Genomic DNA, 27880 nt, shown 5'->3' with positions numbered 1-27880 from the left:
ATAAACAGTCTGAACTTTAAATAAGGTATCCACATTGAAATGACATGGAAGCTATCACTGGCATGAACAGGCCAAAAGAAACACAAGTTTAATTTTAATGAAAGCTTACAAGATCTCAACATTACAGGCATATCTTGAAATCTCTCAAGTATACTTAGCATCAGTTTTTTTTCTCTTATCCCTTCCCCCAATATCAATGAGTCATCTTGGCTTCCTGACAGATGGCCAGAGCTCTTGGTGTTATAAATAGAAGAACCAGCCTGCCTCAGATGGCTGTCTCCAGTTCATGCTTCTAGGTTCATGGCTCACAATGCCAGTGCCATGCCTTCACATCCTCTCCTCATAAAGTATCTCCACACAAGGAACAAGACCCAATTTCAGGCACACAACTATCTCTACTTCCATCCCCAATTCGCAGCCATTTTCTCATTATTTTCTGTGCTAAGATTCAAGAGAGTTGTGATGACTCACTTTACAACTATTCCCCCCCTCTGTCCAGAGAAAGACAGCAGAAGGCTCTCAAATAACAAGATGTGGGAAGACTGCATGTCTTTTCCCCAACATCTCTCACACATGTACTCCACTGCTCCAGTCAAGCTGGGCAGTGGCGTTACGCTTTCCTAACTGAAATATACCTTGAGAACTGTAACTATTAAGAGACTATTGATAACTTAAGAAGAACTCCATCAACACAAAATCCAAAGTTTCAGAAGCTCCATGTTAAAAAAAAATCTTGCACACTGAATATGTCATACATTATAAATGCAATTGAATAAAAGTAGTCACATCCAATCTCAACCTTGACACTCAAATAAAAGGACCTACAATTCTTTAAGACATCTCATCATATTGTTTGTCAATGAAAGTGGTACATATCAAGTTAACCAAAGTAGGGGCCCTTCCACACAGCCATATAACCTAGAATATCAAGGCAGAAAATCCTACAATATCTGCTTTGATCTGGGTTATCTGAGTCCACACTGCCATATATTCCAGTTCAAAGCAGACAATGTGGGATTTTATTCAGCTGTGTGGAAGAAGCCTAAATGTTCTAGACAGTAGGTAAATGAAGGTCTGATATCTGAATGCTCCTCAAAATAAATGTATACTGCATAGAAAATGCTAGCACAGGGATGAGAAACGTTTGTGAATGTGAAACTCTCCAAATAATTTGGATTTAAACTCAGATCAGCACTGGAATTTTAGAAATCATAACCCAAAAATCTACAGAGGCAAATTTCCTATTCTTAATGTGCCAAGGAGAAGTCAGAATATTTGCCAAAGAATATCAAGCAAATGTAAACAGGCACACAAAACAGACTCAGAGATGAAAATGATTTGGACTATGATTCCCACGATTTCCTGTCATTAGCCAAGTTGGCAGGAGCTTCTGGGGGCTGATGTCCAAAACATCTGGAGAGACAACAGTTTTCTACTATCCCTTTTCTAAACTAGAGAAAGACACTAACCTAAATGGCACAGGGCTGCAACCCTCATCATGACTGCTTTCATAAACACCATGGAGCAGTCTTTCTGATAGGTGCACACAGTCCCGCTGTTTGTGATACTTAGGCTTGGGGGAGAAGAAGAGACATTCTCACAGCTTTGTTGTGGAGGATAAATTGTTGTTGTGTACTTTAACTTTAAGAAAAGAGATGTGGCAACAAATACATATCATCAGCACATTTGTTACATTATAAATTGATGGTCTGGGAATCAGCTGGAACAAACAAATCCTCATGAAACATGATCTGTGTGATCTCAAAAGCCATTTTCACATCTTAAGAGTTTGGGTACAACATCTTTGTGTCTTTCTAGACATAGGAAAGACTCCCCAACATGCAACTGTTTATTTTTAAGACAGGATTCAGAAGGCATTCAGAAAACAAATGTGGATTCTACAACTTGAATACAGAATGCTCTCTTTGTCATTTGTTTTCACATCACCTGTTACAGAGACAGACTGTATTCAGTTTTAGCATCCATTAGTTTAGTGCTGACAGATTCCTTTTTTGGGATGTTGTGTGGTTTCCAGGCTGTATGGCCATGTTCTAGTAACATTTTTACCTGATGTTTTGCCTGCATCTGGGGCTGGCATCTTCAGATGATCTGATGCAAGGTCACAATATACCAGTGAATTGGCCATAAAAGCCTCAATGATAGATTTCCTTTTTCTTTGGGCACAAAATAACGGTTTTTGTTTAACTCACAAATAGCATCCATTTCTGTTTGCTTGTGTTTTAACAGCACGAATGCTGAGATAGGAATAAAATTTAATAACATAAATCCACAATACTGTACAATTCTCCACTTCCAATTAGATGAGAAGAAAAATGAAAAAAAATCTGCAAGGCATTCACTATGATCACAAGCTGCACTGGTGAATACAACTTGCATTTGGGTGCAGCCACTGTGAAGTGGGTAAACTCAGCAGGTTTTAAATGATAATTTACCACAATTTAAAATCAAAGCACCAGAGTTCACCAACCCCATTATCACTGTACTGTAAATTCCTCACTTTTCAACATTTTGATCTCTAAGTAGGGATGGAATGCAATTATCCTCATTTCTGCAGAGGGAAACTTAAAGAGCTTGTGAAGTGAGGTTTCTCCATATTGTAACAAGTAGCTGAGAGAAAATGAAAAATTTTACACTCATCCCTGATTCATCCAGAGTCCTTAAGTTTTTATTATTAATACTCCTTTCTGAAGCAGTCCGTTTTAAAAGGTATCTTCTTCTTTCAAATGCTTTTGCAGATATCATTTGCTTCCATCTTTGGCCACAGAGTGAAACCGCAGCGGCCACGCCTATGATCTTCATGACAGGAACTCTTCTGCAACAGTTGTACCAACAGCAACAGCTGTGCAGGGACTACATTGATACCAGAACCAGGGGATTTCTGTTTAAGCTGCCTGAAATATTTCTCAGGAGTCTGGTGTTAATGGATGCCCTCGATGGCAAAAGAGGATCCTTTGTGTTTCACTGACTGTGGAGAGTTCCCCTGCAGGGCATGATGATACTTTCGGGTTGTAAGCAGGTGAAGCAGTCGGGTGCTAATATTACAAGCAAGTCTTTCTCTGGTATAGAGCAGGAGCACATGCACACACGCCTTCCAGGCTATGATACATGACACCAGTCCAAAGTTGAAAGTGGGTGGGAAGCAACTGCCCAGAGAAAGTATCACTGAATTCCCGTAAGTCCTTTGCTGCATTCATGACTAAGCTTAGGCTGGAGAGAGTTCTCTCAGAGAGATGAAAGGGAAATTACTTGCTCGTTCTACTGTCATCCCTAAGAAACAGATTTTGCAGTTTTTTAATTTCCAAAATATGCAACCTTTTTATTTTAAAGGATGCATTACCATAAGATAACAGTAGAATATTTATATATGACATCATGCCATATTTTCAACCATTTCAGCATTCACAGGACACTTACACAGATGCATCTACAAACCGGGCTGGGTGTGATCTATTCTGCTGCAGAGCAAGCTTTTTGCGTCAAAAGATACAGAAACATGGTCTGAATTAATCTTAGAATTTTTTTGCCCCTGACTATCCCTTTTCCCAAGTGCTTTGAATGTGCCTTGGCTGTGGCTTGGAACATGGTGTGAAGGAAAATTATGGTTACAATCAGCTCCATTATTTCATTAAAATAAAAAATTCCAGTTTGCTGAGAACAAGAGGTGGAAGGGTCTAATAATCTCCTTTTGCTTGTGGGAAGAGTCTGTAGAAATATCAAACTTACCCATTTTCATAATGAAAAATGGCCTGTCTGGCTAACCTGAGTTATGCAGCACACATTAAGCATTCTAGCCTCTAGTTAACCTTTGCGATTTCTCAGAATTGAGAATATTTATTCTTGGCATAATGTGTGATTTGCCCTCTGAACAGAAATTTGAGCAAAATCAGGAAATCCTTTGTCCATTAACCTCAGTTAAGTACAACTCCCATATCTGAAGGACCAGAACCAGCGGCTTCACCTTCCTACATTCAACAAAGTATGTCCTTTCTTACAATTTCTTAGGTTCCCCAGCAAGGCTCTATAGTGTCTTCTAGCAGAAGTCATTTCTTTCAAAAGGGTTTGCTACCCTGTTTCCCCTAAAATAAGACATCCCCAGAAAATAAGACCTAGTAGAGGTTTTGCTGAATTGCTAAATATAAGGCCTCCCCCGAAAGTAAGACCTAGCAAAGTTTTTGTTTGGAAGCATGCCCGCCAAACCGAACACCAGAGCACGCAGGATCAGTAAATGTACGCACCATAGAGTGTTGTACATGGAAATAATGGTAGTAACAAGAAATTCTTGATAGGATTCACAGTTTGTGGTTTGTGATGACAACCACTGTACAGTATATAATACCCCGTTTCCCCTAAAATAAGACATCCCCAGAAAATAAGACCTAGTAGAGGTTTTGCTGAATTGCTAAATATAAGGCCTCCCCTGAAAGTAAGACCTAGCAAAGTTTTTGTTTGGAAGCATGCTCGCCAAACAGAACACCGGAGCATGCAGGATCGGTAAATGTATGTACCATAAAGTGTTGTAGGTAAAGGTAAAGATTTCCCCTGATGTTAAGTCCAGTCATGTCTGACTCTGGGGGTTGGTGCTCATCTCCATTTTTAAGCCGAAGAGCCAACGTTGTCCGTAGACACCTCCAAGGTCATGTGGCCGGCATGACTGCATGGAGCGCCGTTACCTTCCCGCCAGAGCGGTACCTATTGATCTACTCACATTTGCATGTTTTCAAACTGCTAGGTTGGCAGGAGCTGGAGCTAACAGCTGGTGCTCAAGCCACTCCCGGGGTTTGGACCTGGGACCTTTCGGTCTGCAAGTTCAGCAGCTCAGCGCTTTAACGCGCTTTGCCACCGGGGCATCCAAATGTTGTACATGGAACTATTGGTAGTAACAAGAAATTCTTGATAGGATTCACAGTTTGTCTGGTTATGCTGGTTTATGATGACAACTACTGTACAGTATATAATAAATGTTCATTTTTTGTTTAACAATAAATGTGAATTCTTCTTCATGAAAAAATAAGACATACCCTGAAAGTAAGACCTAGAGCATCTTTGGGAGCAAAAATTAATATAAGACACTGTCTTATTTTTGGGGAAACACGGTAAATGTTCATTTTTTTGTTCAACAATAAATGTGAATTCTTCTTCATGGAAAAATAAGACATCCCCTGAAAATAAGACCTAGAGCATCTTTGGGGTCAAAAATTAATATAAGACACTGTCTTATTTTCGGGGAAACACGGTATTACCCACAATATGTTCAGAAATATATCTCTTACAGATACAGGGCTCATACGTACATAAAGCAAAGATGATTCTCTCCTCTACCCACTCTGCCTTTCCTCTCTCACACACAGAAATGTACAATTCTCTTGTAATGTTTATAAAACAAACTACTACTTAGTTAAAATAGTTATATATCAATAAGTGTTTGGGAAGCATATATGCTACCCATACAAGAATATTATCAAAGTATGAACTAGATTTGACTAACCACCAGGACATCACCATTAAGAAGAAGGACTTGTAGAATACATCAAATTAATTTATTTTATTCCAGAATTTCTAAAGATCTAAACATGTGTAAAAACATTGAAAATATTCTGGTATTGCACCCTAGCAAAGGATACCAAAGTCTTGTGATAATTTTGCACTTCCCATGGAATGCAATAACTCATCCTATACTTGCAAATAATATGGCTTTTCTTGCTCACTATTTTATCCACTTCTTTGTCTCCCAGTTTATGATGACATCACATTATTTGTCAGTGCAACACTGTAATAATGTTTCTATGCAACATGCTTTGCAAAGATTGTTTATCAACGTCTGACAGAACACCCTTTTCCTACAGTTTTAACACAAATAAGCTTTGACTATTAGTGCTCAACACACTTTTCAACTAGACTATAGAAATACAGCAAGCACTTGCAATTCATCTACACATTATGCCATGATAACCCTTGTATGCACAGCTGCTCAGATACCATTTAGTGGTAACCATCTGGAACAAGAGGCAACATCATCAATAATATAAAACCAAAAGAAAGCTTAATGTTTGCTACATAACTCAGGTCAGCCAGGAAAGCTATAATCGGGAAACTAAGATGATATCAGGAGTGAGAAAAGGCACTACTTTGAACTACATCTTTTAGGAATAAAAGAACCTGCCAGCTCCAGTGTTTAAATATTCAGAAGTGCTCACTTTACAATATCTTGGAAGGCTTCAGTAGTCACCCCATCCCTCCCTTACCAAATTAAGGACGTGATTATTCAGGCAGCAAAACATACAGTACTCTATGAAGAGTGTCCTGCTTTATATTTCAGAACTAGATGGATGAAATAACTGGATCCAGCCAGAATGAGGTTAATAGGGATTTTAGCCCAACACACCTGGAAGGTACCAGGTAGAGATATACTTGCCTAAGCTTTCAAGGGAGAAGTCAAAGGTGATAGAACAAGGCTCCAGTCACACCCTGAATATCCTGCCATTCCATACTATGGAATCTTCTGGAAATAGGAAGCACATCTGCTGTAAGAATTGAAAAAACAGCTTCTGTCTTTGCTTTTCCCTTTCTACATCTCCCTCTTTGCTCATTTCAGTCTTCAGATTCCACACAACTAAGGTTTCATTCTGCAGTCTCTACTATACATCTGTTCCATATTTAGACCAAATTCTGGCTGCAAGAGAAAAGAATGTAAACTGTCTTTGGGAAGTTATTTCAAAACAACTAAGAAAATTGAAAAGGAAGGGAAAATGGGAGAAAATACAGCTGGGGGAAGGGGGAAGAGTGGCATCAGAAGCAGAAACAGACAGAAGCAGGATCCATATCAAGCATTATGATTTTCTCCCTTATTATAAAGCATTGCAAGATCAGGAGCTAAGATGATTGCTCAGAATTTAGTAGTACAGTAGAGTCTCTCTTATCCAACATAAATGGGCTGGCGGAACGTTGGATAAGCGAATATGTTGGATAATAAGGAGAGATTAAGAAAAAGCCTATTAAACATCAAAATAGGTTATGATTTTACAAATTAAGCACCAAAACTTCATGTTATACAACAAATCTGACAGAAAAAGTAGTTCATTACACATTAATGCTATGTAGTAATTACTGTAATTACTGTATTTACGAATTTAGCACCAAAATATCATGATATATTGAAAACATTGACTACAAAAATGCGTTGGTGTCACGACCCAGGCTGCAGAGCACCAATAACCATACACCGAGGCCAGAATCTATCTAATATCTTTATTGAAGGAATATATAAAGTTAATAAAAACAAGTGTAGAAAATAGTCCAGAAGTAGACCTTTCAGGAAAGGTCAGAATTAGTCCAAAAAAGCAATGTCCAATAAGAAATATTAAGGTCCAAAGTTGTAATCCAATAACCGAAACACTCACTTTGCCAAGCAAAGTGAGGGGAGATGACAAGGTCCTTTAGTCCATAAAACTTGAGCGTGGCTAGGAAATAACTTGATACTTGAAACAAGGCTTGAACGTGGAACAAGGCAACTAGGAACAAGAACAAGGTCCGTGGAATAACTTGGTAAAATCCGTGAAACAAGGCAAGGATTGATCCTGGGAAACAAGGCAAGGTCCGCAGATAAACAAAGGCTGGGAAGCAAGGCGAAGGCTGGATAGCAAGGCAAGGCTTGGGCAGGAGCGAGGCTTGAATCGGAGCGCGCTGTCCAGACACAACTCGCTCCGTAGGCTGACGAATTGACTCCGCGAAGTTACTACGCGGGCAAAACACCTATATAGAGTCTAACTTTCTCACCGAAGCAGTTCTCTGGGAATCAGAAACGAAAGCTAAACTCTGAGACCAGATGTTAAACTCCTTAAAGATTCTCACGAGAAACAGACTTAATTGGCTACATTCTTAGCTGCTATCCTCGCACTCCTGCGCGAAGCTGATTCCAAACTTCTCTGTTGTTTACAAAACTCCCGGCGCAAGAACACGGGAGAAGTAGGTTCTGGGGTTGTTTGACATACTTCTGGGAGACAACTTTCTTGCAGGTGCAAGGTTCCCAGATCTGCCTGGGAAAGATCTGGCTGAGAGGAATCCAGTTCAGACTGGGAAGGTAAAAAACCCAAGTTCTCATCTTCATCAGGGATTACAATGTCCTGAGCAGGACTACAAGGCCCATGGGTCATCACACTATCCCCCTCCTCAAGGCCCCTCCCAAACTGGGGCCCTCTCCCCGAGGCGCGAGGTCGCGGCTTGGCGGGATAGGTCTGATGAAAGCGGCGGTTAGATCAGGAGCATGGACTGTGGAGGCGTCTTCCCAAGAGCGTTCCTCAGGGCCAAAACCCACCCAGTCAATGAGATATTGTAGGCGGCGGCGATGAAAGCGAGAATCCAAAATGTCCTCAACCTCGAACTCCTCCTCCCCATTCATCAAAACAGGAGGGGGGGCCGGTTGGTCTGAATCAGGACGCACACCATCCGCCGGAAGGAGCAGGGAACGGTGAAACACTGGGTGAATGCGCATTGAACGCGGAAGTTGGAGTTCGAAAGTCACGGGGTTTAATTGCGCCACCACTGGATAGGGGCCAATGAAACGGGCATCTAGCTTCCGGCAAGGGCGGTGGGAGGGCAGAAAGCGAGTGGACAGGAAAACCCGATCTCCTACCTTGATTTCGGGGCCCGGCTGGCGATGTTTGTCAGCGTGGCGTTTATAGTCCTCCTTGGCTTGGTCCAGTTGCTGGAGCAAAAGTTGTTGCACCGCTGTGAGTTCCTGCAGCCAATCTTCTGCTGCGGGAACTTCTGAAGTTTCAATGACAGGGGGAAAGAAACGTGGATGGAAGCCGTAGTTTGCAAAGAACGGCGTTTCTTTTGTAGAAGCTTGAACTCCATTGTTGTAGGCAAACTCAGACAGTGGTAACAGAGAAGCCCAATTGTCCTGTTGATAGTTTACATAACAGCGAAGATACTGCTCCAAAGTGGCATTGGTGCGCTCCGTTTGCCCATCTGTTTGGGGATGATGAGCTGAAGATAAGCGAGAGTCTATGCCCAATAGTTTTTGTAGTGCCTTCCAAAAACGAGAGGTGAATTGAGATCCACGGTCTGTGACTAAACTCTTGGGCAATCCATGTAGTCTGAAAACATGTTGAAGGAATAGATCTGCAGTCTCTTTGGCCGTGGGAAGACCTTCACAGGGAATGAAATGGGCTAACTTGGTGAAAAGGTCCACCACCACTAGGATCGTGGTGAATCCACAGGAAGGTGGTAGGTCAGTGATGAAATCCGCAGAAATTATTTCCCATGGCCGAGATGGGGTAGGAAGGGGATGCAGAAGCCCTGAGGGCTTCTCCCTTCTTATCTTGGAGCGCTGGCATACTGGGCAGGTGTTGACATATTTTTCCACATCTTTGCGGATCTTGGGCCACCAAAAATCCCTTAGGATTAGATGCATGGTTTTAAATAGTCCGAAATGCCCTGCTGGTTTGCAGTCATGACACAGACGAAGCGCTTTCTCCCTGCCCGGTCCGGGTGGGATATAAACATGATTTCTATAGCATAGCAGTCCATCTTTAAGCGAAAAGGGAAAATGCAGACCTTGGCGAAGTTGGTCCTGCGCCCAGGCATCTGCTTGCTGACTAGCCCGGATTTCTTGAGCACAGATGGGTCCTGGAGTAGGGGAAGTTGAACCAATGGGAATGGATTTGGTGTTCCCCACCGTGAGCGTGGCAAAGTTCTCGGGTTGTAGCAGTTGGGATTCAAAGGTCTCCTTGCGTCCTGCAGCGTATTCCGGTTTACGTGACAGGGCGTCTGCTTGCTTGGTTTGGGCTGGGGTCACATAATGGATCTGGAAGTTGAAACGTTCAAAGAATAAAGCCCAACGTTGCTGCCTCTGATTTAGTTTGCGGGCAGTTCTTAGATGTTCTAGATTACGATGATCAGTGTGGACTTCAATGGGAAATTTGGCCCCTTCTAGCCAATGTCTCCAAGTTTCAAAGGCTGCCTTTATGGCCAGTAGTTCTTTTTCCCAAATGGTGTAATTTCTCTCTGGTGTGGTTAGTTGACGAGAGTAAAAGGCACAGGGATGGAGGTGATCTCCCACCGGCTGTAAGAGTACAGCCCCAATTGCCACATCAGAGGCGTCCGCTTGCACAACAAAAGGGGTTCCAGGATTTGGGTGCTGTAGAATTGGCTGGGAGGTGAATAGTTTCTTTAGTTGCTGGAACCCTTTCTCTGCTTGATCAGTCCAGCGGAAAGGCTGCTTTCCACGGATGCAGCTAGTGATGGGGTCGGACCAGCGGGCAAAATCTGGAATGAACTTGCGGTAATAGTTCGCGAACCCCAAGAAACGCTGCACCTCTTTCTTGTTAGTTGGCGCCCGCCATTCCAATACTGCTGAAACCTTGGCTGGATCCATGGAAAGCCCTAGAGGCGAGATGCGGTAACCAAGGAAATCTACCTCTTGTAGATCAAAGGCGCATTTTTCCAGCTTGGCATAAAGTCCATGATCCCGCAATCGTTGTAACACCATTTTGACGTGGTTCTCATGTTCTGATTGTGATCTAGAAAACACCAAAAAATCGTCCAGGTAAATTATCAAGAACCTGTCTAGATAGTCCTGAAAAATGTCATTGACAAAATGCTGGAACGTTGCGGGAGCTCCGCATAAACCGAAATTCATAACTCGGGACTCGAATAATCCGAATTTGGTCTGGAAGGCGGTCTTCCACTCGTCCCCTTCCCTGATGCGAACTAAGTTGTAAGCCCCCCGAAGATCCAGCTTGGTGTAAACCTTGGCTCCTCGAAGCCGATCCAGTAGATCCGAGATTAAGGGCAGGGGATAGCTGTTCCGCTTGGTGATATTGTTCAATGCTCTGTAGTCCACCACCAAGCGTAGTTCCCCTGACTTCTTCTTCACAAACATCACTGGGGAGGCGGCTGGGGATTGAGAGGGTCTGATGAATCCCTTGCGAAGGTTTGTCTCTAGGAATTCCCTGAGAGCTTCTTGCTCTGGTTCAGTCAGGGAGTAGAGATGCCCTCGCGGAATCGGGGCCCCCTCCACCAAGTCAATGGCACAGTCATAAGGTCTATGTGGGGGTAATTTTTCGGCTTCTTTCTCATTGAATACATCCCAAAACTCGGAGTACTTCTTTGGCAAGGTGATGATGGGCTCGGTGTCTGTGGCATGGCATACCTTGGCTACGAGGCAATGGTTTTGGCAGTACGGTGAAGCAAACTGCAGTTCTCTGTTGGACCAGGAGATGTTAGGGTCGTGGAGAGTCAGCCATGGAATTCCCAAAATCACAGGAAAATGGGGAACCTCGGTAACAAAGAAGGAAATCTCTTCCATATGTTCCCTTATCCACATCCTGGTGGGTTCCGACCACTGACTTACGGGGCCCGTCTTGAGGGGGCGGCCGTCTATGGCTTGCACCACACGGGCATCCTTGAAATCATGATATTGTAATCCCAGAGAGTCGGCATACTCTCTATCGATGAAATTGTTGGTAGCTCCAGAGTCTATCATAGCGTGGATCATGACGGGTCCCCTTTTTGCTGACCATAAAGTGACCACGAGAAGGAACAGGACCCCGGTTGGCGGCTCTTGGATGGATTTTTTGACCGGGTTGGCGAGCCTCTCTACACCCGGTCGTTGGCTTCCCCCGCCGGCTGTGTGCCAGTCGGCTCAGACGCCTTCGTCTCCGTGGAGGACGCCGCCGCAAGACGGGCGGCCGGCTTCCCTTTGGCTGGGCACTCTCTGGCGAAGTGGCCCCCGTTCCCGCAGTACCAACAGAGGTTTAAGCGTTGACGACGGGCCTTCTCGGCGGCATCTAGTCTGGGACGCACATTGCCCAACTGCATCGGCACCTCCTCGCCTCCTCTGGGGTATGGGGTTGGCGGTGGGGGTCTCCACACTGGTCGTGGCTGAACGCTGGCGGGAGCGGGGGGTTTTGCCCCGGCTCTACTGCCCTGGCCTCGAACCCACTGTTTCCTGTTGGCAATCATGACTTCAGCCCGTAAACATTGATCAATGAGTGCCTCGAGGGTCTGGGGAGGGTCCACCTTGGAGATTTCTTCCAGCATTTCAATGTTGAGACCCTCCCGGAATTGTCCTCTGAGGGCTACATCGTTCCAGCCGGTGTTGTGGGCCAGCACTCGGAACTCGGCTATATACTGAGACATAGGTCTGTCTCCTTGGAAAAGGCGACGGAGTTTGTGACCGGCTGCCTCCAAATTGTCCTCGATTCCCCAAGTCTCCTTGAGGTGGTCCAAGAAGTGTTGCGCTGATCTTAGGTGTGGAGAGGCTTGATCGTACAGTGCCGTCGCCCAATTGGCCGCTGGCCCGTCTAGAAGACTGTAAACCCACGCCACTTTGATGTCTTCTTGGGGAAACTCGGCATCTCGGGCCTCTAGATAAGCTTGACATTGGCGACGGAAAACATGAACCTTAGAAGCTTCTCCGGTAAACTTGGTGGGCAACGCCATGGCCGGGAGGCGGACTCCGCGCTCCCGCAAGCCCTTTATTTCTCCATCCTGAGCGTTGAGTCTGTCGCGGATGCGATCCACCTCTTCCTTGTCGATGGTGTAGGTAATCGGCTGGCCGCTCGGCCCAGGTGCGGCTCCGGTGGACATTCTGGCCGAGGTTAATTGGTGCTTAGGGGGGCGGAGTCAAACTGTCACGACCCAGGCTGCAGAGCACCAATAACCATACACCGAGGCCAGAATCTATCTAATATCTTTATTGAAGGAATATATAAAGTTAATAAAAACAAGTGTAGAAAATAGTCCAGAAGTAGACCTTTCAGGAAAGGTCAGAATTAGTCCAAAAAAGCAATGTCCAATAAGAAATATTAAGGTCCAAAGTTGTAATCCAATAACCGAAACACTCACTTTGCCAAGCAAAGTGAGGGGAGATGACAAGGTCCTTTAGTCCATAAAACTTGAGCGTGGCTAGGAAATAACTTGATACTTGAAACAAGGCTTGAACGTGGAACAAGGCAACTAGGAACAAGAACAAGGTCCGTGGAATAACTTGGTAAAATCCGTGAAACAAGGCAAGGATTGATCCTGGGAAACAAGGCAAGGTCCGCAGATAAACAAAGGCTGGGAAGCAAGGCGAAGGCTGGATAGCAAGGCAAGGCTTGGGCAGGAGCGAGGCTTGAATCGGAGCGCGCTGTCCAGACACAACTCGCTCCGTAGGCTGACGAATTGACTCCGCGAAGTTACTACGCGGGCAAAACACCTATATAGAGTCTAACTTTCTCACCGAAGCAGTTCTCTGGGAATCAGAAACGAAAGCTAAACTCTGAGACCAGATGTTAAACTCCTTAAAGATTCTCACGAGAAACAGACTTAATTGGCTACATTCTTAGCTGCTATCCTCGCACTCCTGCGCGAAGCTGATTCCAAACTTCTCTGTTGTTTACAAAACTCCCGGCGCAAGAACACGGGAGAAGTAGGTTCTGGGGTTGTTTGACATACTTCTGGGAGACAACTTTCTTGCAGGTGCAAGGTTCCCAGATCTGCCTGGGAAAGATCTGGCTGAGAGGAATCCAGTTCAGACTGGGAAGGTAAAAAACCCAAGTTCTCATCTTCATCAGGGATTACAATGTCCTGAGCAGGACTACAAGGCCCATGGGTCATCACAGTTGGATAATCCAGAACATTGGATAAGTGAGTGTTGGATAAGTGAGACTCTACTGTACTTACCAACTTGATGTATTAAATATGCAAACCCCTTGGAGCAGTAGCAGCTGCCGGGATGGAAAGTGCCTTACCTTTCCTATGCTTGACATGGCTTCTGAACAGCTATTTCTTGAAGAGATGATGATCGCTGTGGGACATAAATAAAAAATTAATAAAGCTATCCTTTATTTGTATTGTTCTAAAAACTCTACATTTAAAAATGTACTGCCATGCTTGATTTGCTTGGGACTGATGCCTACTGTATACCCAACATTGACAAAGGCTAGTTTTATTGCCTTGATGTTGAACAAGATACCTTAGGTATACACTCTTAAAGAAAGGCAGACATTGTCCCTCAATAAACTGCCTTCCAGGGCCGGGATAAAACTCTAAGATGCCAAGACAAAACAACAATAAATAAACCACAGCGAAGCAGCCTGTAATGGATTCCTTCTTCCTGTCTTACTTCCCCCATCCTTTCTTCCCAGTCATCATACATCTCTTCTACAGGTAACCATACATTATAAAGTGAAATTTATATTACTTGATCATGTAACATAAAACATTAGCCAAGAGTTAGTGACCTGTTGTTCACAGGCCGAAAACTGGCTCCTAGTTTTTAGTCTTTATTGCCACTCAGTTTGGAATAATAGCTTCCAAACCATTTTCTCTCCATAACAAGGAGGCATAGGATAACTATAAGAATATGCCTTGAAAACATTGAAGTATTTCTGTGCTATCCAAGAAGATAACAATATAATAATTTCAATGTTTTACAATAAAACATCAAATTTTGTTGAATTTCATAATTACTAGTTGCTTTTAGAGTTTTATATTTTGAGCAGAAAATGAAAGAATCATTTGTACTAAACATTGTTTAATATAAATGTATTGATTAAGTGGATGAGCTCTCTCTATCAGCTCCAGCTCTCCATGCCGGGACATGAGAGAAGCCTCCCATAAGGATGGTAAAAACATCTGAAACATCTGGGCGTCCCCTGGGCAACATCCTTGCAGACAACCAATTCTCTCATACCAGAAGTGACTTGCTATTTCTCAAACCGCTCCTGACACACATACAAAAAAGCAAAAACCAAACTTTTAAAAAATCCAGAACCAGCATTGTCATTGTAAGGCATATCCAATGAAAATGTTTTTAATGCCTATGCCTATTGAAATGCATTTACACTTAAAACCAAAGCAAAGGACTGGCACACAAAAATCCAAAACCAAAGGAAGAAAGGCAACATCTGCTTGCTTAAGTACAGAAAAATATATTCTCACTTCATAAGGCTGCAGGCTGCCTCTTGTTTTGTTTCCAAAGCTCTGAGAAACAGACTGGGATTCAAGAAAAAGAAAAGGGGGAAGGTCAACGTAGTAAAAAGCGGGTGTTTTTCCACCCAATGAAAACGTGAGGCAGCCCTTTGCAGAAGACACATCATCACTGCACTGCGGTCTGTTGGCTGGGCTGAGATCCAACAAGAAAGTAACCCTTAATTCTTCAGGCATGAGGCCACACACATTAGCTGAAGAGAGAGAAAAGGGACCACACCTTTACAAAGACTGCATCTCCATCTTCTATCAGAACATCTCCCTCTATATCCATAAAAATAGATTGCACACACATTGGAAGGATGTATTGTATTGTTAAAGACCAAGAAGTTCAGAATTAGTCATAGATAACCAACATACACTATTTCAATAGTGAGCACTCCCAAGGATTTATAGCACAAAGGTGAGGAACAGATAGCCACTCAGTTTTTACAAGAATGCATTTGTGACCCACTCTCACTACTGACTATTCTAGCCAGGGCTGATGGGAGCTGTATTCCCACAGACTCTTTTTCGTCTTCTCAGATTATGTTAAGCAGGGTTTCCAGTACTATTATAAATAGGAGGGGTGAGAAGGGGCACCCTTGTCTTGTGTCTCTTAGGATCTTGAGTTTGTCTGATTCTAAACAATTTATTAGAATTTTTGCTTCTTGTACATTATATATAGTTTCTATTGCATTCTGCAGTTTTGTTCCGATTTCCATCTTCTTCAATATAATTTTGAGGAAACAACAGTTTACATTATCAAAGGTTTTTTCGATATCTAGGGATAGGAACAATACTTCTTTTTGGTTCTTTCTTTCGTAGTAATCCATCAAATTTAAAATAGTTCTAACATTATTGCTTATTCGCCTGTTTGGTAAAAATCCTGCCTGCTCTTTTTTATCCAATTTTTTCTAACATTTTAAATTTTTCCCGCTAATATGTTTGTAAATAATTTGTAATCCACGTTTAATAGGGATATTGGTCTATAGTTTTTTATGTTTGTTTCGTCTGTGTTTTCTTTGTGTATCATAGTAATGGTTGCCTGCAGCCAGGATTGTGGGAGTTTTCGTTCTGTCATTACTTGATTCATCGTAATCTTCAGGTGAGGAATTAAGATCTCTTCGAAGGTCTTATAATACGCTGCCGTTAATCCATCTGGCCCTGGTGCTTTTGGGGGGGTCCAATTTGCGAATTGCTATCTTTATTTCTCAGTCTGTTATTTCCTTGTTTAAGTTCAGTTTCTGATCATCTGTAGTTTTTGTTAGTTTTAGGTGGTCCAAGAATTTTGATATCTTGTCTTCCTTTATTTTACGTGGCTATATAGTTTGTTATAGTATTGTCTGAACTGATTGACTATATCTTCCTTTTTAGTATAGGTTGTTTCTTCTGTTTTTATAGCGTTGATATATGCTTTTTCTTTTTTCTTCCTTATTCTTCTTGTTAGCCATTTTTCTGGTTTGTTTGCATTACTGAACTGGTATTGCTTTAGGTATTTCAGTTGCTTAGCTCTTTCTTCTTGTTCCCATGATTCTCTTTGTTTTTGAAGGGATTCTAAATTTTATTTTAATTTTTCATTTGATGGGTTCTTATTGAATTCTTGTTCAGCCTTTCTTATCTCCTTTTCTAAGTCTTTTTCCCTTTCGTTTCTCAGTTTTTTCTTTAAGGCGAACTGTTGAATGAAGTATCCCCACATTACTGCTTTTCCCGCATCCCAAAGTGTTTGCAGGGAGATGTCTGGTGTGGTATTTAGACTGAAGTATTCAGTTAATAGATTGTGGAATTTTTATAGATCGTCTTTCTTTTTCAGCAGGTTGTTGTCCATTCTCCATCTTTGGATTTTTTTCTTTTGATTTAGAATTAATTCAATTGAGCAGTGGTCTGCGATTTGTCTTGCTAGGATTTTAATTGACTTTATTTTTGATGTGATGGATCTCGAGGTCCAGGCCATATCTATTCTGGACCAACATTTTTGCCTTGCTGAATAGAAAGTATAATCTTTCTCCCCCTTATGGTGGATCCTCCATGTGTCCTGTAAGTTGAATTCTTTTTGAATATTTTTTAACGATTGTGGTAGGTTTCCCGATTTTCTCTCTTTTTTACTGGGCCTGTTATATGTTCTGTTGTATATTCTGTCTATCACTGCGTTAAAATCCCCCAGTAAAATTAAATTGTCAAATTCTTGGTTCAATAGGTTTTCTCTAAGTTCTCTTGCAAAGTTTGTTTTAGAATTATTTGGTGCATATATGCTGCATATCAATAGTTTTGTGTTTTGTATGTTTATTATGACCCCCACCATTCTACCGTCTTTGTCTTTGAATGCTAACTAGGAGGGAATACCTTCTTTGATGTATATCGTTACCCCCTCTCTTCTTCTCCTTCACTGAAGAAAAGAATTCCCTCCCAATCTTCGGTTGTTTTAAGTACCCCCCCCCCCATGTTTTTGAGCAATATGGGTATTTTGTGTATTTAGTCATATTCTATGAATAGACTTATGTGGATGTAGTTAATTCATAGATGTAATTACATCAGGAAATACTCTGCATTGCCCACGCCCCACTGCAGACCTCTGCAGCATGAGAATATACGAGTAATTAAGAGCTCTGGGAGTATACACAGAATGGCAGAACTGGCATGTTTGGGGATAGAAGTGCAGTTAGGAGGGACATTTACATAAAGCAGCAGTAGTCCCTAACTTGGGTGCCTAAAACTGTTTGGACTACATGACAATGTTGACTGGGGATTCTGGGAATCCAATGTAAAAAGATCCATGTCTAGAAATGATAGCTACAAAACAGGGATGGACAACAGGGATGGTCTAGGGGCCACTGCTACATTCTGAGATTTTTTTAAGGGAGGGGGGTTAATAAGGGGGAAAAATAAAAGTAAACCAAAATGACTAGTTCTCCAAGATTACAGTTTCCAGAATCTTATGCAGCCTCGGACTGAGGTGGGGCCTCATTCTTTGGAGGTTTTTATACAGAGGCTGAATGGCCATTTGTCAGAGTGCTTTGATTGTGTGTTCCTGCATGGAAGAATAAGGTTGCACTAGATGATCTTTATGGTACCTTCCTAAGTCTATGGTTCTAATGTTAAACAGCACAGACATAGCTTGTCACCTATTTAAAACGCAAGATGGGGCTTGAAAAAGGTTGGCCTGGGGATACTGGAGATGGAATGTGTGTGTGGGGGGGGTATCTTTGGAGGCTGCATGCCACCTGAGGGCTGCATTTTTCCCATCCATGACACAAAAGCAGGGAGAAAAGATGGTGCCACAATGCAGAAATAAGAGTTTCCCTTTGGATAGCCTTACTAACACCACGAAAAACTGTGTGGTAAAACAAAAAAGGGATGTAGTGCAATTGAGCTGGATGTTAAATAAAACATTTTGATTTTAAAAGACAGTTTTAGGGGGCAGATTTCACAGAAGTCCTTTGTTCATCTTTCATTGACACTTCTTAAAGGTTCTGATAGTCATATAACTTACCATTGCCTGATACAATTCCCCCTACTCCACTTTGGTTTTGCTAGAGTAGTGACAGGAAATTTTCCCCTCAACATATAGAAGCAAATGCATCTACCTTATTATAAAAATATAAACAATAATATACACACCCAAAACACATTTACACACTTGTAACTTATTGTAGAAATGTAAGCCCAAAGGAGGAAAACCTTCAGGATGCTAAGAACTCTTGAGGCTAGAAAAACTGAAAACAGCAGACACAACAGGGAGCATGAAGAACGTACAGCAGTTGCTTACTAGTAATGAGTGCAGGAAAGGCAACTGGACTGTGGTGGCCAATGCATGGTTCCCCAAATGTTATTGAATTGCCTCTTCCATCATCTGTAGCCAAAGACAGGGCCGGCCGGAGAGATTTTTTAATGGGAAGCGGGGGTGCTGAAAAGCGCCCCCGCCACCGGCCCCGCCTCCCGCGCCCTGGCCCCGCCTCCCACGCTGCGTGGGAGGCGGGGCCAGGGCGATTAGTGAGGGGGGCGGGGCCACAGTTGGCCCCGCCCCCCGCCCAGCGTGGGAGGCGGGGCCAGGGCCCCGCCTCCCACGCTACTCCCGCTTGCCCGTCTGGCGCTGCTTTCTGGCCTGCTAGGAAAGGCCAGACGGGCGAGCGGGAGTAGCGGAGGCGGAGCCAGCTCTGACGCCGCTCCCCCCCCCCGCCCAGCGTGCCTTGGCCCCGCCTCCCACGCAGCGTGGGAGGCGGGGCCAGGGCACGCTGGGCGGGGGGAGCGGCGTCAGAGCTGGCTCCGCCTCCGCTACTCCCGCTCGCCCGTCTGGCCTTTCCTAGCAGGCCAGAAAGCAGCGGAGGTCCCTCCAGGCCGCGATTGCGGCCTGGAGGGACCTCCGCTGCTTTCTGGCCTGCTAGGAAAGGCCAGACGGGCGAGCGGGAGTAGCGTGAAAGCGGGGCCAGCTCTGGCATTCCTAGCAGTCTGGCCTGCTAGGAAAGGCCAGACGGGCGAGCGGGAGTAGCGGAGGCGGAGCCAGCTCTGGCGCCACCCCCCCGCCCAGCGTGCCCTGGCCCCGCCTCCCACGCAGCGTGGGAGGCGGGGCCAGGGCACGCTGGGCGGGGGGGGAGCGGCGTCAGAGCTGGCTCCGCCTCCGCTACTCCCGCTCGCCCGTCTGGCCTTTCCTAGCAGGCCAGACTGCAGCGGAGGTCCCTGTAGGCCGCGATTGCGGCCTGCAGGGACCTCCGCTGCATTCTGGCCAGCTAGAAAAGGCCAGACGGGCCAGGGCGCACTGGGCGGGAGGCGGGGCACCGTCAGGGCGGTGCCCCGCCTCCCGCCCAGCCTGACGGCGCCCCCCCGGGCCTGCGCCCGAGGCGGCGGCGTCAGGTGCCTCCATAGTGGGGCCGGCCCTGGCCAAAGGTAAGGGATGATGTCAAACATCATGTGAATGTCAGCTGTTCATTCCTGATCTAGACTGAAGCAGTACAAGGTTGGGTTCTTTTGTATTTTACATAGCACTGCTAGTGAAGGGAATGAAGCCTGATATCTTAATGTAGAGCAAAGATTTAACAGGGTTCACACACAGATTAATGGGAAGTGTCACATCAATGCTTTGACCAGAATGCCATTGCTTAATGGTTACAAAATTACAGATTCATCGAATTATAGTTGATAGGGATTCAAGAGCCTTGGAATCCAACACAGCTCAGTGCAGGAACTCCTCAACCTCAGAAATGAAATGGACAAAGGATTGGGGGAAATCCAACCCCAAATAAGGAAACAAGTCATCCAGGAATACCTTGCCGCTCTAAACGAATTCAAGTCTCCAGGGCCAGATCAACTACATCCAAGAGTATTGAAGGAACTAGCGGAAGTTATTTCAGAACCACTGGCAATCATCTTTGAGAGTTCTTGGAGAACGGGAGAAGTCCCAGCAGATTGGAGGAGGGCAAATGTGGTCCCTATCTTCAAGAAGGGAAAAAAGGACGACCCAAACAATTACTGTCCGGTTAGCCTCACGTCGATACCAGGCAAGATTCTGGAAAAGATAATTAAGGAAGCGGTCTGCGAACACTAAGAAACAAATGCGGTCATTGCTAATGGTCAACATGGATTTACCAAAAACAAATCATGCCAGATTAATCTGATTTCCTTTTTTATAGAGTTACGATCTGGGTAGATACAGGGAATGCCGTGAATGTAGCGTATCTGGATTTCAGTAAGGCCTTCGACAAGGTCCCCCATGACCTTCTGGCAAACAAGCTAGTCAAATGTGGGCTAGGCAAAACTACGGTTAGGTAGACCTGTAATTGGCTAAGCAAATGAACCCAAAGGGTGCTCACCAATGCGTCTTCTTCATCCTGGAAAGAAGTGACAAGTGAAGTGCCGCAGGGTTCCGTCCTGGGCCCGGTTCTGTTCAACATCTTTATTAATGACTTAGATGAAGGGCTAGAGGCATGATCATCAAGTTTGCAGACAACACCAAATTGGGAGGGATAACTAACACTCCAGAAGACAGGAGCAGAATTCAAAATGATCTTAACAGATTAGAGAGATGGGCCGAAACTAACAAAATGAGGTTCAACAGGGACATATGCAAGATACTTCACTTAGGCATAAAAAATGAAATGCAAAGATACAGAATGGGGGACACCTGGCTCGACAGCAGTACGTGTAAAAAGATCTTGGAGTCCTTGTGGATAACAAGTTAAACATGAGCCTACAATGTGATGCGGCGGCAAAAAAAGCCAATGGGATTTTGGCCTGCATCAATAGGGGTATAGCATCTAAATCCAGGGAAGTCATGCTCCCCCTCTATTCTGCCTTGGTCAGACCACACCTGGAATCACACTGTGTCCAGTTCCGGGCACCCCAGTTGAAAAGAGATGTTGACAAACTGGAATGTGTCCAGAGGAGGGCAACTTAATGATTAAGCCCTATGAGGAGCGGCTTAAAGAGCTGGGCATGTTTAGCCTGCAGAAGAGAAGGCTGAGAGGAGACATGATAGCCATGTATAAATATGTGAAGAGAAGTCATAGGGAGGAGGGAGTGCCACCTCGCCAAGTTGTCTTTTGATCTGCCCACTCCACTTCTGAGTCTGTTCAGGGACTTCCAAGTTGCCCATTCCTGGTTTGCCCCTGGAGGAAGACCCTCTTGGGGGGCCATCCAGTTAGAATTGCCAGGTTTAGCTGCCCAGAGAGACACCCTTGCTGTTGCTGGAGGAACATCAAGAGGAGTGGTGGTTCTCATGAAGCCCTTCCTGGGTTAGAAGTATACACACTAATTGACAAAGTAGACATAGGGACAAGTCCAACATACTCTCTGCTCCATTTTAGTCCACTACAGATGCTCTGATAGTTACTGAACTGAATAGTTTTTTGATCTCAATAATACTTTCCAGGGATCTCGTTTCCCTATTTCTGATGCTGGAGTCAGAAGCTATGTTTCCCCCCTGACAAAAGTGTTTGAAGAACAAACAGATCAAGGAATTTACAACCTCAGTCACCCAGGAGCAAACAATGAAAAGAAAGGTGACAAAACCAAGCACAATACCCAACAAAGGCAAAGTAAGCTCTACAGTACACAAAGACACTACAGAGGGAATTCCATTCACACAAATAAGCACCCTACTCAAGATAGTTTGTCAGGGATTATAATTATCCTGTCCCTGGAAAGTGCAAGACTCGGTTTGCAACACAGGGAGGAATCTTGACAACTCCCTTTCAAGGTTCAAACAAATCTCTGTGATTTTAGAGAACAGGAGGAAGTAGTCTAGGTTACGGAAAGTGGTCCAGATTAAGGTGTTAGACTACTTCTTTGTTTTTTGTTTGTTTAGAATGCCATTCTGAAAGGACCCCCGGTAAAAGATTTTCTAGAATGAATATAACTTTAGTGCTGTCTCACCCCTGAATGGAGAAAGAGGAACATCAAATAGCCTAGTAACCTTCTGAGAACAGCATAATCTCCTCCCTCCCAGAAGTGACATGTTATCTTGCCTATTCTCTTCTTCAGTGTCTTCATGAGACACGCCTTATCTTTATACATTCACACACAGAAGAGTAGTCCCAGCCAGACCAAGATAGTTATTTTTAAATAAAATATCAGACTAGCATAATCTGGCAAGGCATAAACTGAGGGTTATTTTTAAGCACAGTAGGTGGTATGCTATGAAGGCTTCAGATCCAATGTAGTCTGCAGCCTGAGAAAGGTTTTCATTCCAAATTTTAAAAGGTATAGCCTCCACAGAGGTAAATCCCACTGAGTTGAGTGAGGATAACTTCCAAGTAAATTGATGCTGGACTGCAGCCTTACAGTCCTTTTAGGAACAGTATGGCGTCTGCAGACCCCACCCAGTCCAAAGAAATGGCCAAAAGCACTAGCAAGGCTGCAGCACAAGTCATGCAGATATGCATGCCTTCTTGAGAAGCACCCAACCACTGACATGCAGACAATAAAAGAATTCCCATGAACATTTTCTTGTGGGTTTTGAAAATTGTATATATAAAAATGATACTGTAAAATAGAAATATATTTAAGGTAAGATGTTAGCAAGATGAGAATAATTTCATCATATGTAAGGAGGCATGAAGTCAATCAGTCGTATCGTTATAGACTTTATAGAGGGAATTGGGTGGGGAGTGTTAAGTGTTATAGAGTGAATTGGGAATATAGGCAATGCATAACGTAATCGCTGATTTGATATATTGTATAACAAGGTCTTACATTGCTGGATTTTTAAAAAAATCAATCCTGTATTCTGCTTGGAAATAAGTTCCACTATCTTCATGTCCTAATGAATGAAGTGAGTAAGTTACATTCAGAACTGAAAAAGGCCTTGAAATCAAGGCTAAGCAAAATATTTGAAATGCCAGTTTATTCACATGATTCTTGCTCTCTCCTTAAATGCATGGCTTGTGACTTTTTAACCCTTAATCTACAGTGCTTCTTTTGCTCTTGAGCACATGAAATTGAAATTTGAAAACTTAAAGAAGAGGAAATTGTCTCTCCCTGAAAAGGCCCCAAAGCTTTTCTGTGTGCTTGGCACTGGGCCTGCCTGCCACGGCTAGGAAAGACAAGAAACGTCCATATTAAATACAGCTTTTATATTACGAGCACTGGCACAAAACAGATGCCTCCTGTGACTTTCCATCAAGACAGGGATCGTCTAAGAAGCTCTGAAGCAAGCATGTCCTCTTGATGGAAATTCAGAAAATGATGAATCCTGTCCCCCTCCAGATTCAGATTTATTAAGACTGGGGGAAGTCCAACAAATCTTTCTCTTTCTTTTGGCATTTTGTTGGAAAAGATCAACTCCTTGGTTTTACTCCATTCATATCTGGACTTGCGCATGTGCCCTCAAGTGACCTGCCAACTACAGGCATTTCCCAAATTATGAACAAGATAGGTTCTGCAGGTTTGTTTTTAAGTTGAATTTGTATGCAAATCAAAACAGTTACTTTTTAAAGTGTAATTCCAGATATAGACATAAGCTTTGGATATCAGTTTTGGATTAACAGTCTGCAGTGTTTGTTTTGCTGTCTCTGCCCCTGTTCAGAAGATTGCACCTTACTTTTTGTCCCTGTGATGATTGGATTTTGAAAAAAACTGGCTTGTGAAAAAAAAAGGATTGGTGATAAACCTTCAGTGGAGACACCTTTTCCCCATGAAAACTCTTTCTAGAGTGATTTTTCCTCCCTAGGGGTAGATTTCTCTCACTTCTTGTTGTCTCATCCCTGTTCTTAACTATGAGTAGTTTGTAAGTTGATTGTTTGTAACTTGGAGACTGCCTATAATGGAATGGAAACCCTATAAATTCCACAGGGTTTTCTTAATCAAGAAATCCTCAGAGGTGAGTTTTGCCCAAATCCGTCCTCTGAAATATAGCCAGCATGTGTGGTATTTCTTGGTGTTCATCCCTTAAAATTGTTACCAGGGCTGACCCTGCTTAGCTTTCAAGATCAGACAGGATGTGATGCCCTATTAGTTCCTACATACAGTAGAGTCTCACTTATCCAACACTCGCTTATCCAACTTTCTGGATTATCCAACACATTTTTGTAGTCAATGTTTTCAATACATCGTGATATTTTGGTGCTAAATTTGTAAATACAGTAATTACTACATAGCATTACTGTGTATTGAACTACTTTTTATGTTAAATTTGTTGTGTAGCATGATGTTTTGGTGCTTAATTTGTAAAATCATAACCTAATTTGATGTTTAATAGGCTTTTTCTTAATCTCTCCTTATTATCCAACATATTCGCTTATCCAACGTTCTGCCGGCCCGTTTATGTTGGCTAAGTGAGACTCTACTGTAGTTACATACACCCCAGAAATTCTACAAGCCTTATTAGGCATCTTTGGGCACTTAACGTGATCACTCATTCTCAGGGACCCAGCCTGCACTTGCTCCCTTACTATGTAACAAAATTTGAATGTTTATCTATTCCTGATCTGAATGTGTTATTTCCTGTTTAATTGTGCAGTTCTACTTCAGAAACATCGTTTCTGTAGCTGCCACAAACTATCTTTCAGTGCCAAAAAAAGCCAATGGGATTTTGTCCTGCATAAACAGTAGAGTGTCTAGATCCAGAGAAGTCATGCTACCCCTCCATTCTGCCTTGGTCAGACCACACCTGGAATCACACTGTGACCAGTTCTGGGCACCGCAATTGACGGGAGATGTTGACAAGCTGGAATGTGTCCAGAGGAGGTGACAAAATGATCAAGGGTCTGGAGAGCAAGCCCTATGAGGAGCGGCTTAAAGAGCTGGACATGTTTAGCCTGCAGAAGGGAAGGCTGAGAGGAGACATGACAGCCATGTATAAATATGTGAGGGGAAGTCATAGGGAGGAGGGAACAAACTTGTTTTCTGCTACCCTGCAGACTAGGATGTGGAACAACGGGTTAAAACTACAGGAAAGGAGATTCCACCTGATCATTAGGAAGAACTTCCTCACTGTGAGAGAGGGCTGTTCAGCAGTGGAACTCTCTGCCCCGGACTGTGGTGGAAGCTCCATCTTTGGAGGATTTTAAGCAAAGGCTGGATGGCCATCTGTCAGGGGTGCTTTGAATGAGATTTTCCTACTTCATGGTACGGAGTTGGACTGGATGGCCCACGAGGTCTCTTCCAACTCTATAACTGTATGATTTTAAGTTTAAGAAAAGAGCAAGTGGCAGTTTGGTTAAGACTGTGAGAGATTCATTGAAAAACTATAGCAAAATGTACTGCAGGATGTCCCACAAAAAAACAAAGTCTTTGCAGTTGAATAAACCTTTTCATGATTTTAATGATATGACCAATTAGGCAATGACATTTTTAACCTAGGAACAAAAACTGTGTTACAGGATGGACTCCTTGGCTCCCGGCCCAGCCCCACCCACCGGCTTCTCCTCCTTGAGGGGCGTCTCCTGGCCAGGCAGGCAGGGAACCTGGGTTCCCCTTGAAATCCCAGGAGGGGCTGCACGGCAAAGACAGTGGCCTCCAACAAAGACACCAGTTTGCGACCGCTAGAAAAACCCGGCTTCTTGCCAATGTATCCTGAAAACCTTCATTCAGGGCGCACCTCCAACCTTTGCCGGTTCCACACTTACTTGCCTGGGGTGAGGCCAATCTCTCCTCTTGCAAAGGAACTGGGAAGAATCTCCTCGCCGCCTCTCCACTTGGACTCTGCAGCAGAAGGAAGCCCGAGCTGGAGAGGGCAAAGCCAAGGCGCTGCTGACCTGGAGGCAATGCCGCAGCTGTTTCCTTTCCTCTCCTGGCCTCCCTCCTCCCTCTCTGCAGCAACGTCACCCGCTCTGGAGCCCTCCAATCCGGGCTGGCCCTTCACCCCCCCCCCCCCCCCGTGGGAGACGCAGCCTTGTTTGGCTCCAGAGAAAGCCCTCTTTAGGGAAGGACACCAGCTGTGAGTTTTCCGGGCTGTATGCCCATGTTCCAGAAGCATTGTCTCCTGACGTTTCGCCCACATCTATGGCAGGCATCCTCAGAGGTTGTGAGGTGTATTGGAAACTAGGCAGGCGGGGTCTATATATCTGTGGAAGGTCCAGGGTGGGAGACAGAACTCTTGTCTGCCTTAATCAAGGGTGAGTGTTTCAATTGGCCAGCTTGATTAGCATTGAATAGCCTGACAGCTTCAAAGGTGTTTCCTGCCTGGGGGAATCCTTTGTTGGGGGGTGTTAACTGTACCCCGATTGTTTCTTGTCTGGAATTCCCCTGTTTTCTGAGTATTGCTCTTTATTTGAAATCCACAAGCATGTGGATAGTTTCAATGGAAAGGAAGAAACCATGAAAATGAATAAAATCTGGCTGTCGGTATTTAAATAACTCTAAAACCAGGACAGAAACACTCAGAAGACAGGGGAATCCCAGACAAGAAACAATCAGGGCCAGTTAACACCTCCCAACAAAGGATTTCCCAAGCAGAGAACAGCCAGGCTTTGAAGCTGCAAGGCTATTCAATGCTAATCAAGATGGTCAACTGCTACATTCACTCTTGCCTCAGGCAGACAAGAGCATTTTCTCCCAACCTGAACATTCAACCAATAGGGTTGTTGTGTGTGTTTCAAGGCTGTATGGCCATGTTCCAGAGGCATTCTCTCCCGACGTTTCACTCACATCTATGGCAGACATCCTCAGAGGTTGTATGGCAGGGGTCCCCAAACTAAGGCCCGGGGGCCGGATGCGGCCCATCAAAGCCATCTATCCAGCCCCCACGGCACAAGGGCAGAAGGGGGTTGGTCTAAATTACCCAAGGGGTCTCTTCTTCTCTTACAACCCTTATTATTATTATTAACATTGAGGCTGGGTGGCCATCTGTCAGGGGTGCTTTGCTTGTGCTTTTGCTGCACAAAGGCAGAAGGGGATTGGACTAAATGGCCCAAGGGGACTCTTCCAACCCTCTTTATTATTATTGTTATTATTATTATTATTATTATTAACATTGAGGCTGGGTGGCCAGCTGTCAGGGGTGCTTTGCTTGTGCTTTCGGTGCACAAAGACAGAAGGGGAATGGACTCAATGGTCCAAAGGGTCTCTTTCAACTCTCTTTTTTGTTGTTGTTGTTGTTGTTGTTGTTGTTGTTATTATTATTATTATTATTATTATTATTATTGCTTGGTGGCCAACTATAGGACCTCCAATGGTCCGAAGGATCGTGAACTGGCCCCCTGTTTAAAAAGTTTGGGGACTCCTGTTGTATGGTATATTGGAAAAACCTTCCTTGCTTAGTTTTTTCATATATACAGTAGAGTCTTCACTTATCCAAGCTAAACGGGCCGGCAGAAGCTTGGATAAGCGAATATCTTGGATAATAAGGAGGAATTAAGGAAAAGCCTATTAAACATCAAATTAGGTTATGATTTTACAAATTAAGCACCAAAACTTCATGTTATACAACAAATTTGACAGAAAAAGTAGTTCAATACGCAGTAATGTTATGTTG

The 27880-nt window shown here is 43.9% G+C and overlaps 1 protein-coding gene across 5 annotated transcripts in view; it reads right to left on the bottom strand.

Moving 5' to 3' along the window:
* Window positions 1–26213, bottom strand: part of anxa6 (annexin A6) — a 66563-nt gene extending 40350 nt beyond the window's left edge. For 2 of the 5 annotated variants that reach the window (XM_003217443.4, XM_008104808.3), the window contains exons 1-2: window positions 26034–26212; window positions 13758–13813 (exon numbers count right to left, since the gene is read on the bottom strand). In XM_003217443.4, coding sequence (XP_003217491.1) covers window positions 13758–13775 — 18 coding nt within the window. In that variant the 5' untranslated portion in view covers window positions 13776–13813; window positions 26034–26212. Of the gene's footprint in view, window positions 1–6433; window positions 6457–13757; window positions 13814–26033 lie in introns of those variants that run through there. The other 3 variants (XM_016991489.2, XM_008104807.3, XM_062970279.1) reach the window with 3 other exon arrangements.
* Window positions 26214–27880: the final 1667 nt, after the last annotated feature.

This window comes from Anolis carolinensis, chromosome 2 (genome assembly GCF_035594765.1).
Source record: "Anolis carolinensis isolate JA03-04 chromosome 2, rAnoCar3.1.pri, whole genome shotgun sequence".
Classification (NCBI taxonomy): Eukaryota; Metazoa; Chordata; class Lepidosauria; order Squamata; family Dactyloidae; genus Anolis; species Anolis carolinensis.
This window is presented reverse-complemented; position numbering and strand designations above follow the sequence as displayed.